The sequence below is a fragment of the Salvelinus namaycush genome, chromosome 33 (genome assembly GCF_016432855.1).
Source record: "Salvelinus namaycush isolate Seneca chromosome 33, SaNama_1.0, whole genome shotgun sequence".
NCBI lineage: Eukaryota > Metazoa > Chordata > Actinopteri > Salmoniformes > Salmonidae > Salvelinus > Salvelinus namaycush.
Window position 1 is genome coordinate 32,302,548 of NC_052339.1, and position 17,594 is coordinate 32,320,141.

Sequence of the window (17,594 nt, forward strand, 5' to 3'; positions counted from 1 at the left end):
TATCCTCTCCACTGCCTGCTGTACCTCCCTGCTCCACTATCCTCTCCACTGCCTGCTGTACCTCCCTGCTCCACTATCCTCTCCACTGCCTGCTGTACCTCCCTGCTCCACTATCCTCTCTGCACTGCCTGCTGTACCTCCCTGCTCCACTATCCTCTCCACTGCCTGCTGTACCTCCCTGCTCCACTATCCTCTCTGCACTGCCTGCTGTACCTCCCTGCTCCACTATCCTCTCCACTGCCTGCTCAGCCTCCCTGCTCCACTATCCTCTCTCCACTGCCTGCTGTACCTCCCTGCTCCACTATCCTCTCCACTGCCTGCTCAGCCTCCCTGCTCCACTATCCTCTCCACTGCCTGCTGTACCTCCCTGCTCCACTATCCTCTCTGCTGCCTGCTGTACCTCCCTGCTCCACTATCCTCTCTGCTGCCTGCTGTACCTCCCTGCTCCACTATCCTCTGCACTGCCTGCTGTACCTCCCTGCTCCACTATCCTCTCCACTGCCTGCTGTACCTCCCTGCTCCACTATCCTCTCTGCTGCCTGCTGTACCTCCCTGCTCCACTATCCTCTCCACTGCCTGCTGTACCTCCCTGCTCCACTATCCTCTCTGCTGCCTGCTCTGCCTCCCCACTGTAAAACTTGTGAACGCACACCAAAGCCTGGCGCTCTTTTCATCCTAATAACGTACAAACAAGAAATGTGAAGAAATGTGGCTAAAGCCTCTACATATTCATGATCTGCCTTTAATCCCGTAGGTTGGGAAAGCACACCAGTGTATCCTCATTCCTCATTGATGTCCTCTGTAGTGGAAGCCAGCTCTTTCATCTTCTGCCATTTCCACATGTAAAGTTCTGATCCCTCATCTCAATGACATTAAATCCACATTTGGAGCTTCTCAAAATGGTTGGTGGTGTACTATACTGTGGGACAGGAGATGTAACGTGTTGTCTTCCTGTGGGACAGGGGGATGTAACGTGTTGTCTTACTGTGGGACAGGGAGATGGAACGTGTTGTCTTACTGTGGGACAGGGAGATGTAACGTGTTGTCTTACTGTGGGACAGGGGGATGGAACGTGTTGTCTTACTGTGGGACAGGGGGATGGAACGTGTTGTCTTCCTGTGGGACAGGGGGATGTAACGTGTTGTCTTACTGTGGGACAGGGGGATGGAACGTGTTGTCTTACTGTGGGACAGGGGGATGTAACGTGTTGTCTTACTGTGGGACAGGGAGATGGAACGTGTTGTCTTCCTGTGGGATAGGAGATGTAACGTGTTGTCTTACTGTGAGACAGGGGGATGGAACGTGTTGTCTTCCTGTGGGATAGGAGATGTAACGTGTTGTCTTACTGTGGGACAGGGAGATGGAACGTGTTGTCTTACTGTGGGACAGGGGGATGGAACGTGTTGTCTTCCTGTGGGATAGGAGATGTAACGTGTTGTCTTACTGTGGGACAGGGAGATGGAACGTGTTGTCTTCCTGTGGGACAGGGGGATGGAACGTGTTGTCTTACTGTGGGACAGGGGGATGTAACGTGTTGTCTTACTGTGGGACAGGGAGATGGAACGTGTTGTCTTCCTGTGGGACAGGGAGATGTAACGTGTTGTCTTACTGTGGGACAGGAGATGTAACGTGTTGTCTTTCTGTGGGACAGGGGGATGGAACGTGTTGTCTTACTGTGGGACAGGGGGATGTAACGTGTTGTCTTCCTGTGGGACAGGGGGATGGAACGTGTTGTCTTACTGTGGGACAGGGGGATGTAACGTGTTGTCTTCCTGTGGGACAGGGGGATGTAACGTGTTGTCTTCCTGTGGGACAGGAGATGTAACGTGTTGTCTTCCTGTGGGACAGGGGGATGTAACGTGTTGTCTTCCTGTGGGACAGGGGGATGGAACGTGTTGTCTTACTGTTGGACAGGGGGATGGAACGTGTTGCCTTCCTGTGGGACAGGGGGATGGAACGTGTTGTCTTCCTGTGGGACAGGGGGATGTAACGTGTTGTCTTCCTGTGGGACAGGGGGATGGAACGTGTTGTCTTACTGTGGGACAGGGGGATGGAACGTGTTGTCTTCCTGTGGGACAGGGGGATGGAACGTGGTGTCTTCCTGTGGGACAGGGGGATGGAACGTGCTGTCTTCCTGTGGGACAGGGGGATGGAACGTGTTGTCTTCCTGTGGGACAGGGGGATGGAACGTGTTGTCTTCCTGTGGGACAGGGGGATGGAACGTGTTGTCTTCCTGTGGGACAGGGGGATGGAACGTGTTGTCTTCCTGTGGGACAGGGGGATGGAACGTGTTGTCTTCCTGTGGGACAGGGGGATGGAACGTGTTGTCTTCCTGTGGGACAGGGGGATGGAACGTGTTGTCTTACTGTGGGACAGGGGGATGGAACGTGTTGTCTTACTGTTGGACAGGGGGATGGAACGTGTTGCCTTCCTGTGGGACAGGGGGATGGAACGTGTTGCCTTCCTGTGGGACAGGGGGATGGAACGTGTTGTCTTCCTGTGGGACAGGGGGATGGAACGTGTTGTCTTCCTGTGGAACAGGGGGATGGAACGTGGTGTCTTCCTGTTGGACAGGGGGATGGAACGTGTTGTCTTCCTGTGGGACAGGGGGATGGAACGTGGTGTCTTCCTGTTGGACAGGGGGATGGAACATGTTGTCTTCCTGTGGGACAGGGGGATGGAACGTGTTGTCTTACTGTGGGACAGGGAGATGTAACGTGTTGTCTTCCTGTGGGACAGGAGGATGTAACGTGTTGTCTTACTGTGGGACAGGGAGATGTAACGTGTTGTCTTACTGTGGGACAGGGGGATGTAACGTGTTGTCTTCCTGTGGGACAGGGGGATGTAACGTGTTGTCTTCCTGTGGGACAGGGGGATGTAATGTGTTGTCTTCCTGTGGGACAGGGGGATGTAACGTGTTGTCTTCCTGTGGGACAGGGGGATGTAACGTGTTGTCTTCCTGTGGGACAGGGGGATGGAACGTGTTGTCTTACTGTGGGACAGGGGGATGTAATGTGTTGTCTTCCTGTGGGACAGGGAGATGTAACGTGTTGTCTTACTGTGGGACAGGGGGATGTAACGTGTTGTCTTACTGTGGGACAGGGGGATGGAACGTGTTGTCTTCCTGTGGGACAGGGGGATGGAACGTGTTGTCTTCCTGTGGGACAGGGGGATGGAAGGTGTTGTCTTACTGTGGGACAGAGGGATGGAACGTGTTGTCTTACTGTGAGACAGGGAGATGGAACGTGTTGTCTTCCTGTGGGACAGGGGGATGTAACGTGTTGTCTTACTGTGGGACTGGGGGATGGAACGTGTTGTCTTACTGTGGGACAGGGAGATGGAACGTGTTGTCTTCCTGTGGGACAGGGAGATGTAACGTGTTGTCTTACTGTGGGACAGGGAGATGTAACAGAGATGAGATGGGGAAGGGGACTGTTCAGTGTTTAATGCTATGAAAAGGAGGTGTGACAGAATGGCATGAAATAATGGCATGAAATCTCCATCCATGGCTAATTTAGGAAAGGGACCATTTCAGCTAGCTAGCCACCGGAGAACAAGGACACAACGAGATGCAACAATTCTGTCAATTACGTTTTGCTTTTGATGTGATGTGATTAGTGTGAAGCCAGATCCAAACTGGCTTCCCTTCCCTTTTTTTTGGTGCACCAGGACCATTCACAGCTGAGCTTGCTCAGTTTAGCTCACCACTGATTGGCTATTAATTTCATAATTTTTTTAATCAAGAGAGGTCAAATGCTGGCTGGCTTCCTTTGCATTCAATGCTAGGGACGGCAACAATGTCACATACACACAGACACACACACACACTCTCAGACACGCGCACACACAGACACGCGCACACACAGACACGCGCACACACAGACACGCGCACACACAGACACGCACACACACAGACACGTGCACACACAGACACGCACGCACACACAGACACGCACACACACAGACACGCACACACAGACACACACGCAGACACGCACACACACACATATGGCACAGCATTCAGCTTAGTTCTGACTGTGTGTGTGTGTGTGTGCGTGTCTGTGTGCATGTGTCTGTGTGTGTGTGTCTGTGTGTGTGTGTGCGTGTCTGTCTGTCTGGGGGGATATTCCAGAGGGATTGACCTGAAAAACTGCAGGGCGACAGACTGTAGCAATTAAAAAACCCAGAGCTGTGATCTAACGACTGGTCAAGACCCTGCAGCTGTGGACCGGATGTGTCATCCTGTCTGACCACAAAATACAACTCTTCTATGTTCATCAATTTATGTGGTTTAAGCTCTTTTTGTTCAATTTTTTGGGGGGTTTGATATTAGAATTTACTATGTTGTAGTTCTATTTTATATTTTGCGTTGTTAAAAGGACAATTCGCCCGCATGTCAACGTTTATCAGATGTTTCAGACGTTTCAGACGTCTGCACCACTTCAAGTTAAATCCATGTTCCGTACCATCTGTTGGACGTAGATATATCCCCCGAATCAATCTTTTTTGGAGGTTCCCCCTGTGGTGCTGCCCTTGTCCCTCGCCCTGTCTTGGTAGCATGTGTACCCAGCATGCTGAGCTCCGATTGGGAATAATGAGCGGGGAAAACCTGGGGTCAGCTGGAGGACAACACTGTGGAGCTAGCCGAGGCTAAACCTGACATTTCCACTGCTCTGTCATTTTGTTTTGCTCTGCCTTCCCTACCACCCAGTCTCATTTAAAATATTCTGTCCCCACACTAAGTCGGGCTAAAAATATTGGGCTGAATAATGAATATTTCTACATGGATTATGTGTCGTGTGGAAGTTAGTGCTTAGCACCCACTTTTCTCATTTTCATTTGAGTCCTATTGAGATGCATTTAACTTGTCCAGGTGTCTAATTGTCATAAGTGACATGTACAGGGACATGGACAGAGACAGGGACAGAGACAGGGACATGGACAGAGACAGGGACAGGGACAGAGACAGGGACATGGACAGAGACAGGGACATGTACAGGGACATGGACAGAGACATGGACAGGGACAGGGACAGAGACAGGGACAGGGACATGTACAGGGACAGGGACATAGACAGAGACAGGGACAGCAGTCAGCCATGTTATGGCTGCAGCTTAGTCTAACACTCTTCAGATGTTATGTCACAGAACATCCATTTGAAATGGAACACATTGAAAGGATCTCTAATGTACTGTTTTACTTCCAGTGTCTACTGCACATTAATGTTACTGGGTCGTGTTAGAGACTGAGATGGGCAGAACAGAATGTTACTGGGTCGTGTTAGAGACTGAGATGGGCAGAACAGTCACTGGGTCGTGTTAGAGACTGAGATGGGCAGAACAGAATGTTACTGGGTCGTGTTAGAGACTGAGATGGACAGAACAGAATGTTACTGGGTCGTGTTAGAGACTGAGATGGGCAGAACAGAATGTTACTGGGTCGTGTTAGAGACTGAGATGGGCAGAACAGAATGTTACTGGGTCGTGTTAGAGACTGAGATGGGCAGAACAGAATGTTACTGGGTCGTGTTAGAGACTGAGATGGGCAGAACAGAATGTTACTGGGTCGTGTTAGAGACTGAGATGGGCAGAACAGTCACTGGGTCGTGTTAGAGACTGAGATGGGCAGAACAGTCACTGGGTCGTGTTAGAGACTGAGATGGACAGAACAGAATGTTACTGGGTCGTGTTAGAGACTGAGATGGGCAGAACAGAATGTTACTGGGTCGTGTTAGAGACTGAGATGGACAGAACAGTCACTGGGTCGTGTTAGAGACTGAGATGGACAGAACAGAATGTTACTGGGTCGTGTTAGAGACTGAGATGGGCAGAACAGAATGTTACTGGGTCGTGTTAGAGACTGAGATGGGCAGAACAGAATGTTACTGGGTCGTGTTAGAGACTGAGATGGACAGAACAGAATGTTACTGGGTCGTGTTAGAGACTGAGATGGGCAGAACAGAATGTTACTGGGTTGTGTTAGAGACTGAGATGGGCAGAACAGAATGTTACTGGGTCGTGTTAGAGACTGAGATGGGCAGAACAGAATGTTACTGGGTCGTGTTAGAGACTGAGATGGGCAGAACAGAATGTTACTGGGTTGTGTTAGAGACTGAGATGGACAGAGCAGAATGTTACTGGGTCGTGTTAGAGACTGAGATGGGCAGAACAGAATGTTACTGGGTCGTGTTAGAGACTGAGATGGGCAGAACAGAATGTTACTGGGTCGTGTTAGAGACTGAGATGGGCAGAACAGTCACTGGGTCGTGTTAGAGACTGAGATGGGCAGAACAGTCACTGGGTCGTGTTAGAGACTGAGATGGACAGAACAGAATGTTACTGGGTCGTGTTAGAGACTGAGATGGGCAGAACAGAATGTTACTGGGTCGTGTTAGAGACTGAGATGGACAGAACAGTCACTGGGTTGTGTTAGAGACTGAGATGGACAGAACAGAATGTTCCTGGGTCGTGTTAGAGACTGAGATGGGCAGAACAGAATGTTACTGGGTCGTGTTAGAGACTGAGATGGGCAGAACAGAATGTTACTGGGTCGTGTTAGAGACTGAGATGGACAGAACAGAATGTTACTGGGTCGTGTTAGAGACTGAGATGGACAGAACAGAATGTTACTGGGTCGTGTTAGAGACTGAGATGGGCAGAACAGAATGTTACTGGGTCGTGTTAGAGACTGAGATGGGCAGAACAGAATGTTACTGGGTCGTGTTAGAGACTGAGATGGGCAGAACAGAATGTTACTGGGTCGTGTTAGAGACTGAGATGGACAGAACAGAATGTTACTGGGTCGTGTTAGAGACTGAGATGGGCAGAACAGAATGTTACTGGGTCGTGTTAGAGACTGAGATGGGCAGAACAGAATGTTACTGGGTCGTGTTAGAGACTGAGATGGACAGAACAGAATGTTACTGGGTCGAGTTAGAGACTGAGATGGACAGAACAGAATGTTAATGGGTCGTGTTAGAGACTGAGATGGGCAGAACAGTCACTGGGTCGTGTTAGAGACTGAGATGGGCAAAACAGAATGTTCCTGGGTCGTGTTAGAGACTGAGATGGGCAGAACAGAATGTTCCTGGGTCGTGTTAGAGACTGAGATGGGCAGAACAGTCACTGGGTCGTGTTAGAGACTGAGATGGGCAGAACAGAATGTTACTGGGTCGTGTTAGAGACTGAGATGGGCAGAACAGAATGTTACTGGGTCGTGTTAGAGACTGAGATGGACAGAACAGAATGTTACTGGGTCGTGTTAGAGACTGAGATGGGCAGAACAGAATGTTACTGGGTCGTGTTAGAGACTGAGATGGACAGAACAGAATGTTACTGGGTCGTGTTAGAGACTGAGATGGGCAGAACAGAATGTTACTGGGTCGTGTTAGAGACTGAGATGGGCAGAACAGAATGTTACTGGGTCGTGTTAGAGACTGAGATGGGCAGAACGGAATGTTACTGGGTCGTGTTAGAGACTGAGATGGACAGAACGGAATGTTACTGGGTCGTGTTAGAGACTGAGATGGGCAGAACAGAATGTTACTGGGTCGTGTTAGAGACTGAGATGGACAGAACAGAATGTTACTGGGTCGTGTTAGAGACTGAGATGGGCAGAACAGAATGTTACTGGGTCGTGTTAGAGACTGAGATGGGCAGAACAGAATGTTACTGGGTCGTGTTAGAGACTGAGATGGACAGAACAGAATGTTACTGGGTCGTGTTAGAGACTGAGATGGGCAGAACAGAATGTTACTGGGTCGTGTTAGAGACTGAGATGGGCAGAACAGAATGTTACTGGGTCGTGTTAGAGACTGAGATGGGCAGAACAGAATGTTACTGGGTCGTGTTAGAGACTGAGATGGGCAGAACAGAATGTTACTGGGTCGTGTTAGAGACTGAAATGGGCAGAACAGAATGTTACTGGGTCGTGTTAGAGACTGAAATGGGCAGAACAGAATGTTACTGGGTCGTGTTAGAGACTGAGATGGGCAGAACAGTCACTGGGTCGTGTTAGAGACTGAGATGGGCAGAACAGAATGTTACTGGGTCGTGTTAGAGACTGAGATGGGCAGAACAGAATGTTACTGGGTCGTGTTAGAGACTGAGATGGATGTGGTGATTGTGTCACCACCGTCCGTACACATTCAGAAGGACTTTATCTCTCTCCGACTCGGACAGCCAGCCTCACTGACCCTGTAGGATGCTGCCTGTTCAGCTGAACCATGACAGGGATATATATATAGATGGCATGGTACATACACACACACTGAGAACCTCTGCCCACAGAAACAGCAGCAGCAGTAGTAATCTGGGTCAGACAGAGCCATAGAGTACGCTAGGAGCCAGAGAAAGAGAGAGAGACAGAGAGAGAGGGATGGATGGATGGAAAGAGGGACACAATTATAAAACTTCAGGCAAAGTCATCTAAAAGTTCACTGCTCTTCTTGTTACTGGCCTAGAAAGCCCTAACTTATGGTTTACCAATATCTCCCCTCTACTCCACCACCCCCCCCCCCCCCTTCTCTCTCTCTTTCTGTCTGGGCCCCCTTCATTTTTGCCTTGTTTTGTTTTCCCCAATGCCCTCAAACAAACCCATTGTGTTCAGTTGGGCTGGCGTATTTCAATAGCTCACAGCTTGTTGACTGAACAATGGGAGGTCATGCCGCTTCGCTCTCCACACTGGGTTCCAGGGGCAGGCTGCTACCGAGTGCTACATGACTTGGCATGTTTGGGCACAGACGCCCGCCCACGCACCCCCAGTCTGAAGTTGATTTATTTAGTAATGTGTGTGGGTTCTGGAGAGTTGGGCCGCCGGGAGCTGTCAGTGTCCCGCTGTTTTCAGATGCTTTCGTGACCCTTGGTAAACCCACCCAGGCCTTTCTCTCATCTGGGTTGTCCTCAATGCTCCCTCGCCTCCCATCTTCGTAAAGATCCAAGCACTGTCCTCTCACAGCATAAAACCTCTCGATCTGTCACCCCTTTTCTTACCATTGATTTATTAGTTCTGCCGACCTTTCTAGAGCTCCAAGCCCCCTGAGTGCTCTGTCCCAGTTTCCTGGAGAGAGGCTCACAAAACATGCCTTATCATGGACTGTACTGGAGGCATTTAGACACTGTTTGGTCCGGTTCATCTCATCTCAGTTGCTCATTGCTTTGCTAAGCTATCTTGACTATACATTGTGAAAAGTGAAAGCTATTGATTGATTGATGGCTATGACTTCTGTGTTGTTGTTTTTTTTTCAGACATATTCACTTTTTCTTGCCAGGAGCCAGTAATTCCCTTTCAAAACTGCTCTGCCAGATGTCAGCCCCTTGGACAGTAATACAGCACAATAAGGAAATATTCTTCCCTCTAAACAAGTTATTTTTCCTCTATCCCTTTGGCACAAAGTCATTGAGGCTGCATTGAGACGGTGACTTATCGGTGAACCAAGCTCTGCTCAGATAATCCCTACTATTGTGTCGCTGAGTTGTTGTAATGCTGTGTCAAATGTATATTGTCCTTGGGGCGTTGGCAGTCATAATGTAAGTAACCTAATTTATGTCCCTCTATCTCCCCTGAATGCCTCTGTGTCACGCCCTGACCATAGAGAGCTTTTTATTCTCTATGTTGGTTGGGTCGGGGTGTGACTAGGGTGGGTCATCTGGGTAATTATATGTCTATGTTGGCCTGATATGGTTCCCAATCAAAGGCAGCAGTTTATCGTTGTCTCTGATTGGGGATCATATTTAGGCAGCCATTTCCCCTTTGTGCTTTGTGGGATCTTGACTATGGATAGTTGCCTGTTAGCACTATTATCAGCTTCACGTTTCGTTTGAGATTTATTGTTTTGTTTTGCTGTGAGTTTCACTTAGAAATAAAAAGATGTGGAATCCAGATCACGCTGCGCTTTGGTCCACTGATTATAACGATCGTGACAGAAGATCCCACCAACAACGGACCAAGCAGCGTGCCCGGGAGGTAATGGCATCCTGGTCTTTGGAGGAGAATAGGGAGAGAACATCCTGGACTTGGGACGACATAATGGCAGGAGAAAAAAAAAGGACGCCAGGGTTCGCGGCCAGGACGCAAGCCCAAAAAAACAGCCCAAAAAATGTTGGGGGGGCACACGGAGTGGTCGGCGGAGCCGAGGGGTGAACCAGAGCCAGTCAGGGAGTCGAGTGAGGAACTCGACGAAAGATTCCGGAGAGAGGTGTTGGCGTTGAGAGCGCTGCAGAGCGGGCGTGCTGAGGAGCGTGACACCAGTCCGGTGTCATATGCACCAGTTTCACGCATCTGGCCTCCGGTGCGCCTCCCCAGTCCGGTACGTCCTATGTCTCCTCCACGCACTCGTCCTGAGGTGTGTGTCACCGTTCCGGTACAATATGTGCCGGTTCTACGCACCGTGTCTCCAGTGTGCCTTCCCAGTCAGGTACGTCCTGTACCTGCTCCTCGCACTCTCCTTGGAGTGCGTGTCCCCAGTCCGTCCTGTACCTGCTCCTCGCACTCTCCTTGGAGTGCGTGTCCCCAGTCCGTCCTGTACCTGCTCCTCGCACTCTCCTTGGAGTGCGTGTCCCCAGTCCGTCCTGTACCTGCTCCTCGCACTCTCCTTGGAGTGCGTGTCCCCAGTCCGTCCTGTACCTGCTCCTCGCACTCTCCTTGGAGTGCGTGTCCCCAGTCCGTCCTGTACCTGCTCCTCGCACTCTCCTTGGAGTGCGTGTCCCCAGTCCGTCCTGTACCTGCTCCTTACACTCTCCTTGGTGTGCGTGGCCCCAGTCCAGTATGTCCTGTACCTGCTCCCCGCACTCTCCCTGAGGTGCGTGTCATCAGCCCGGTGCCACCTGTACCAGGCCCCACGTATCAAGCCTCCAGTGCGCCTCCTCAGTCCAGTACGTCCTGTGCCTGCTCCTCGCGCTCGTCCTGAGGTGCGTGTCACCAGCCCGGTACCACCAGTGCCGGCCCCACGCACCAAGCTTCCGGCGACAGTTCCCAGTCCAGAGCTTCCGGCGACAATTCCCAGTCCAGAGCTTCCGGCGACAGTTCCCAGGACAGAGCTTCCGGCGACAGTTCCCAGTCCAGAGCTTCCAGCGACAGTTCCAAGTCCAGAGCTTCTGGCGACAGTTTCACAGTCCGGAACCTCCAACGACGGTCCACAGTCCGGAACCTCCAACGACGGTCCACAGTCCGGAACCTCCTGAGACGGTCCCCGCACCAGAGCCGCCATTGAAGTTGAGGTATCCGCGAGCGGAGTGGGTACTTCGCCCCGCACCGGAGCTGCCACCGACGGTAGATGCCCACCCGGACCCTCCCCTATTGAGTCAGGTTTTGCGGTTGGAGTCCGCACCTTGGGGGGGGGGGGGGGGGGGGGGGGGGGGGGTACTGTCACGCCCTGACCATAGAGAGCTTTTTATTCTCTATGTTGGTTAGGTCGGGGTGTGACTAGGGTGGGTCATCTAGGTAATTACAGTATATGTCTATGTTGGCCTGGTATGGTTCCCAATCAGAGGCAGCAGTTTATCGTTGTCTCTGATTGGGGATCATATTTAGGCAGCCATTTCCCCTTTGTGCTTTGTGAGAACTTGACTATGGATGGTTGCCTGTTAGCACTATTATTAGCTTCACGGTTCGTTTGAGATTTATTGTTTTGTTTTGCTGTGAGTTTCACTTAGAAATAAAAAGATGTGGAACCCAGATCACGCTGCGCTTTGGTCCAGTTATTATAACGAACGTGACACTCCGTCAATATATCTTCACTCAATGTAGAGGAGAGATTGACTTTATCAAATCAAATCAAATACAACTGGTGACTACAAGTGTAGACCTTACCGTGAAATGCTTACTTACAAGCCCTTAACCAACAATACAGTTCAAGAAATAGAGTTAAGAAAATATTTACTAAATGAACTCAAGTAAACAAAAATAATAAAATAAAAAAGTAACACAAGAAAATTACATAATAATAACGGCTATATACTGGGGGTACCGGTACCGAGTCAATGTGGAGGGGTACCGGTACCGAGTCAATGTGGAGGCTATATACTGGGGGTACCGGTACCGAGTCAATGTGCGGAGGTAGAGGTTAGTTGTTCTCAACTGGCCTACCTGGTTAAATAAAGGTGAAATAAAATAAAATAAATAAATAGTCGAGGTAATTTGTAAAGTGACTATGCATAGATAATAAACAGTCTCCTGGGGGAGAAAATGTGTTGTCATGACCTCTTCACAACTGTCTTGGTGTGTTTGGACCATGATAGTTTGTTGGTGATGTGGACACCAAGGAACTTGAAGCTCTAGACCCGCTCCACTTCAGCCCCGTCGATGTTAATGAAGGCCTGTTCGGCCCGCCTTTTCCTGTAGTCCAAGATCAGCTCCTTTGTCTTGCTCACATTGAGGGAGAGGTTGTTGTCCTGGCACCTCACTGCCAGGTCTCTGACCTCCTCCCTATAGGCTGTCATCAGCAAACTTAATGATGGTGTTGGAGTCGTGCTTGGCCACGCAGTCGTGGGTGAACAGGCAGTACAGGATGGGACTAAGCACGCACCCATGAGGGACCCCAGTGTTGAGGATCAGCGTGGCAGATGTGTTGTTGCATACCCTTACCACCTGGGGACAGCCTGTTACTAAGTCCAGGATCCAGTTGCAGAGGGAGTTGTTTAGTCCCAGGGTCCTTAGCTTAGTGATGAGCTTTGTGTGTACTATGGTGTTGAACACTGAACAGCATTCTCACATAGGTGTTCCTTTTGTACAGGTGGGAAAGGACAGTGTGGAGTGCGATTGAGATTGCGTCATCCGTGGATCTGTTGGGGCGGTGAAAATTGGAGTGGGTCTAGGGTTTCCGGCATGAGGGTGTTAATGTGAGCCATGACCAGCCTTTCAAAGCACTTCATGGCTACCGACGTGAGTGCTATGGAGCGGTAATCATTTAGGCAGGTTACCTTTGCTTTCTTGGGCACAGGGACTATGGTGGTCTGTTTGAAACATGTAGGTATTACAGACTCAGTCAGGGAGAGGTTGAAAATGTCAGTGAATACACTTGCCTGTTGGTCCGCGCATGCTTTGACTACACGTTCTGGTAATCTGTCTGGCCCCGCGGCTTTGTGAATGTTGACCTGTTTATAGGTCTTTCTCACATCGGCTGTGGAAAGCGTCATCACACAGTCGTCCAGAACAGCTGGTGCTCTCATACATGCTTCAGTGTTGCTTGCCTCGAAGCGAGCATAAAAGGCATTTAGCTCGTCTGGTACGCTCGTGTCACTGGGCAGCTTGTGGCTGGGTTTCCCTTTGTAGTCCATAATAGTTTTCAAGCCCAGCCACATCCGACAAGCGTCAGAGCCGGTGTAGTAGGATTCAATCTTAATCCTGTATTGACGCTTTGCTTGTTTGATAGTTCGTCTGAAGGCTTAGTGGGATTTCTTATAAGCGTCCGGATTAGTGTTCCGTTCCTTGAAAGCGGCAGCTCTAGCCGGATGTTGCACTTATTGATGAAGCCGGTGACTGAGGTGGTATACCCCTCCGTGCCATTGGATGAATTCCTGAACATATTCCAGTCTGTGCTAGCAAAACAGTCCTGTAGCGTAGCATCCGTGTCATCTGACCACTTCCGTATTGAGCGAGTTACTTGTACTTCCTGCTTTAGTTTTAGCTTGTAAGCAAGAATCAGGAGAATGGAATTATGGTCAGATTTTCCAAATGGAGGGTGAGGGAGAGCTTTGTATGAGTCTCTGTGTGTGGAGTAAAGGTGGTCTAGAGTTTTTTCCCCTCTGGTTGCACATGTGATGTGCTGGTACAAATTTGGTAAAACTGATTTAAGTTTACCTGCATTAAAGTCCCCAGCCACTAGGGGCGCCGCTTCTGGGTGATCATTTTCTTCTTTGCTTATGGCCTTATAGAGTTAGTTGAGAGTGGTCTTAGTGCCAGCTTCGTTTTGTGGTGGTAAATAGACGGCTACGAATAATACAGATGAGAACTGTCTTGGTAGATAGTGCAGTCTACATCTTATCATAAGGTACTCTACCTCAGGCGAGTAATACCTCCAGACTTCTTTAATATTAGACATCGCGCACCAGCTGTTATTGACAAATTGACACACACCCCCTCTCCTTGTCTTACCAGATGTAGCTGCTCTGTACTGCCGATGCACGGAGAAGCCAGCCAGCTCTATATTATCCGTGTCGTCGTTTTGCCACGTTTCGATGAAGCATAAGATATTACCGTTTTTAATGTACCGTTGGTAGGATAGTCTTAATCGTAGATCGCCAATGATTGCACGTTGGCCAATAATACGGAGGGTAGTGGTGGTTTACCTACTCATCTGCAAATTCTTACAAGGCACCCTGCGCTCCTCACCCTTTTTCTCTGTCTTGTCTTTAAGCGAATGACAGGGATTTGGGCCTGGTCTGGAAAAATCTTTGTCCAGTTCAAAGTGAGTAATTGCTGTTCTGATATCAAGAAGCTCTTTTCGGTCATAAGAGACGGTAGCAGCAATATTATGTACAAAATAAGTTACAAACAATGCGAAAAAAAATACACAAAATAGCACAGTTGGTTAGGAACCTGTAAAATGGCAGCCAACCCCTCCGGCGCCATCACATCACTACTTGTATTTGTGAGAAGTATTGACATGTTGAATGCACCAAGCTGTCTGTTTAAACTACTAGCACACAGCTCAGACACCCATTCATACCCCACAAGACATGCCACCAGAGGTCTATTCACAGTCCCCAAGTCCAGAACAGAGTATGGGAGGCGCACAGTACTACATAGAGCCATGACTACATGGAACTCTATTCCACATCAAGTAACTGATGCAAGCAGTAGAATCAGATTTTTTTTAAACAGATACAAATACACATTATGCAACACCGGGGACTGTGAAGAGACACAGACACATGCATACACATGCACGATTTCATATGCACTCCACATACACACAGATTCTGTGTTGTAGATATGTGGTAGGAGAGTTGTGGCCTGAGGGAACACACTTCATGTGTTGTGAAATCTGTTGTGAAATGTAATGTTGTTTTAATTGTATATAACTGCCTTAATTTAGCTGGACACCAGGAAGAGTAGCTGCAGCCTTGGCAGGAAGTAATGGGGATCCATGATAAACCCCAGGAAGAGTAGCTGCTGTCTGGACAGGAACTAATGGGGATCCATGATAAACCCCAGGAAGAGTAGCTGCTGTCTGGACAGGAACTAATGGGGATCCATAATAAACCCCAGGAAGAGTAGCTGCTGCTTTGACAGGAACTAATGGGGATCCTTAATAAACCCCAGGAAGAGTAGCTGCTGTCTTGACAGGAACTAATGGGGATCCTTAATAAACCCCAGGAAGAGTAGCTGCTGCCTTGACAGGAACTAATGGGGATCCATGATAAACCCCAGGAAGAGTAGCTGCTGCCTTGACAGGAACTAATGGGGATCCATGATAAACCCCAGGAAGAGTAGCTGCTGTCTTGACAGGAACTAATGGGGATCCTTAATAAACCCCAGGAAGAGTAGCTGCTGTCTTGACAAGAACTAATGGGGATCCATGATAAACCCCAGGAAGAGTAGCTGCTGTCTTGACAGGAACTAATGGGGATCCATGATAAACCCCAGGAAGAGTAGCTGCTGTCTTGACAGGAACTAATGGGGATCCATGATAAACCCCAGGAAGAGTAGCTGCTGTCTTGACAGGAACTAATGGGGATCCTTAATAAACCCCAGGAAGAGTAGCTGCTGTCTTGACAAGAACTAATGGGGATCCATGATAAACCCCAGGAAGAGTAGCTGCTGTCTTGACAGGAACTAATGGGGATCCATGATAAACCCCAGGGAGAGTAGCTGCTGTCTTGACAGGAACTAATGGGGATCCTTAATAAACCCCAGGAAGAGGGGCTGCTGCCTTGACAGGAATAATAAATTAACAAATACAAACAGCCTATCTGGTTCGACTCTTTGTGTCTTCTCTTGTCTCTCTGAATAGGTTAATGTATTATCGAACTCTGAGCCACACTCACACACACACACACCCACACACACAGAAACATGTGAGGACACACCGGTGCTTTCGAATTAATCAGTGCCCTCTCTGACCGACGAAAAGTCGTGTGGCCCGTCTGGAAGTCCAAATTCCCCCCGCCTGCCCCCCAGAGCCCCTGTCTGGCTTTTGGATGCGGCGGGGCTGTGTTTATGACTTTGGGTGTCGTCCTGTCCACCCGCTTCACTGTCACCCTCACTGTAACTGCAGGGATACGGGGGCGGGGGGGGGGGAGATGCTCTCTCTCACAACGGCCAAATAACAGCCACATCGGATCTGGCGATCAGGCGGAGGGCCTAGATAGTGGAGTTAGGATCCAAAGCCCTGGGATGGGGGCGGGAGGGGTGGACAGAACCAGTCACAGACAGGGAGACGTCACCATGGCCCAGGCTACTGCAGCCACTGATCATCACAGAGCTACTGCTTACACAGCGATACAGCTGAGACTGCACTGGAAAGAGAGAGAGGGGCTAGAGAATTACCAATATCAAATGCTGTTTTAGATTTAACAGGCTTGTTATATATTTATGTAGAGTGGAAAATACAGGTGAGTGAGTGAGGTTTTTGCGTTTGTTCTGTACAGTGAGTGGGGGGGGGGTTGCGGTGTGTTGCCAGAGAGTGGAACTAATGTGAGGTGTTCTGTGTTCCCGACACTTCAGGTTCTAAAGTGACACCGGGGGGACAGATATCAGCTTCGCGCCCAGAACCACAGGGGGAAGTGCGTCCCAACTCGGCAGAGCACCAGGTCTTTGCAGCAACAGAGTTCCTCTCAGGTAAGACATCTGATACTACACTATTGTACATTAAATCATGTTTATCCTGAACCATATCTTATATATTGATTTGGAAAGCTAGTTGAGATTTGAACTCAACTCCTACAGGTGTGACTGAAGTGATGTGTTGTTCACCCTTAAAGAGATGTGTTGTTCACCCTTAAAGATATGTGTTGTTCACCCTTAAAGATATGTTGTTCACCCTTAAAGAGATGTGTTGTTCACCCTTAAAGAGATGTTGTTCACCCTTAAAGAGATGTGTTGTTCACCCTTAAAGATATGTGTTGTTCACCCTTAAAGAGATGTTGTTCACCCTTAAAGAGATGTGTTGTTCACCCTTAAAGATATGTGTTGTTCACCCTTAAAGAGATGTTGTTCACCCTTAAAGAGATGTTGTTCACCCTTAAAGAGATGTTGTTCACCCTTAAAGAGATGTGTTGTTCACCCTTAAAGAGATGTGTTGTTCACCCTTAAAGAGATGTTGTTCACCCTTAAAGAGATGTGTTGTTCACCCTTAAAGATATGTGTTGTTCACCCTTAAAGAGATGTTGTTCACCCTTAAAGAGATGTGTTGTTCACCCTTAAAGAGATGTTGTTCACCCTTAAAGAGATGTGTTGTTCACCCTTAAAGATATGTGTTGTTCACCCTTAAAGAGATGTTGTTCACCCTTAAAGAGATGTGTTGTTCACCCTTAAAGAGATGTTGTTCACCCTTAAAGAGATGTGATGTTCACCCTTAAAGAGATGTGTTATTCACCCTTAAAGATATGTGTTGTTCACCCTTAAAGAGATGTGATGTTCACCCTTAAAGAGAT

At 49.0% G+C, this 17,594-nt stretch overlaps 1 protein-coding gene across 1 annotated transcript in view; it reads left to right on the forward strand.

Moving 5' to 3' along the window:
• The window catches only part of LOC120027915 (uncharacterized protein DDB_G0284459-like), a 159,459-nt gene that overhangs the window by 60,601 nt on the left and 81,264 nt on the right, over positions 1-17,594 (forward strand). Inside the window, exon 3 of the mRNA XM_038973010.1 lies at positions 16,666-16,779. Coding sequence (XP_038828938.1) covers positions 16,666-16,779 — 114 coding nt within the window. The remainder of the gene's footprint in view (positions 1-16,665; positions 16,780-17,594) is intronic.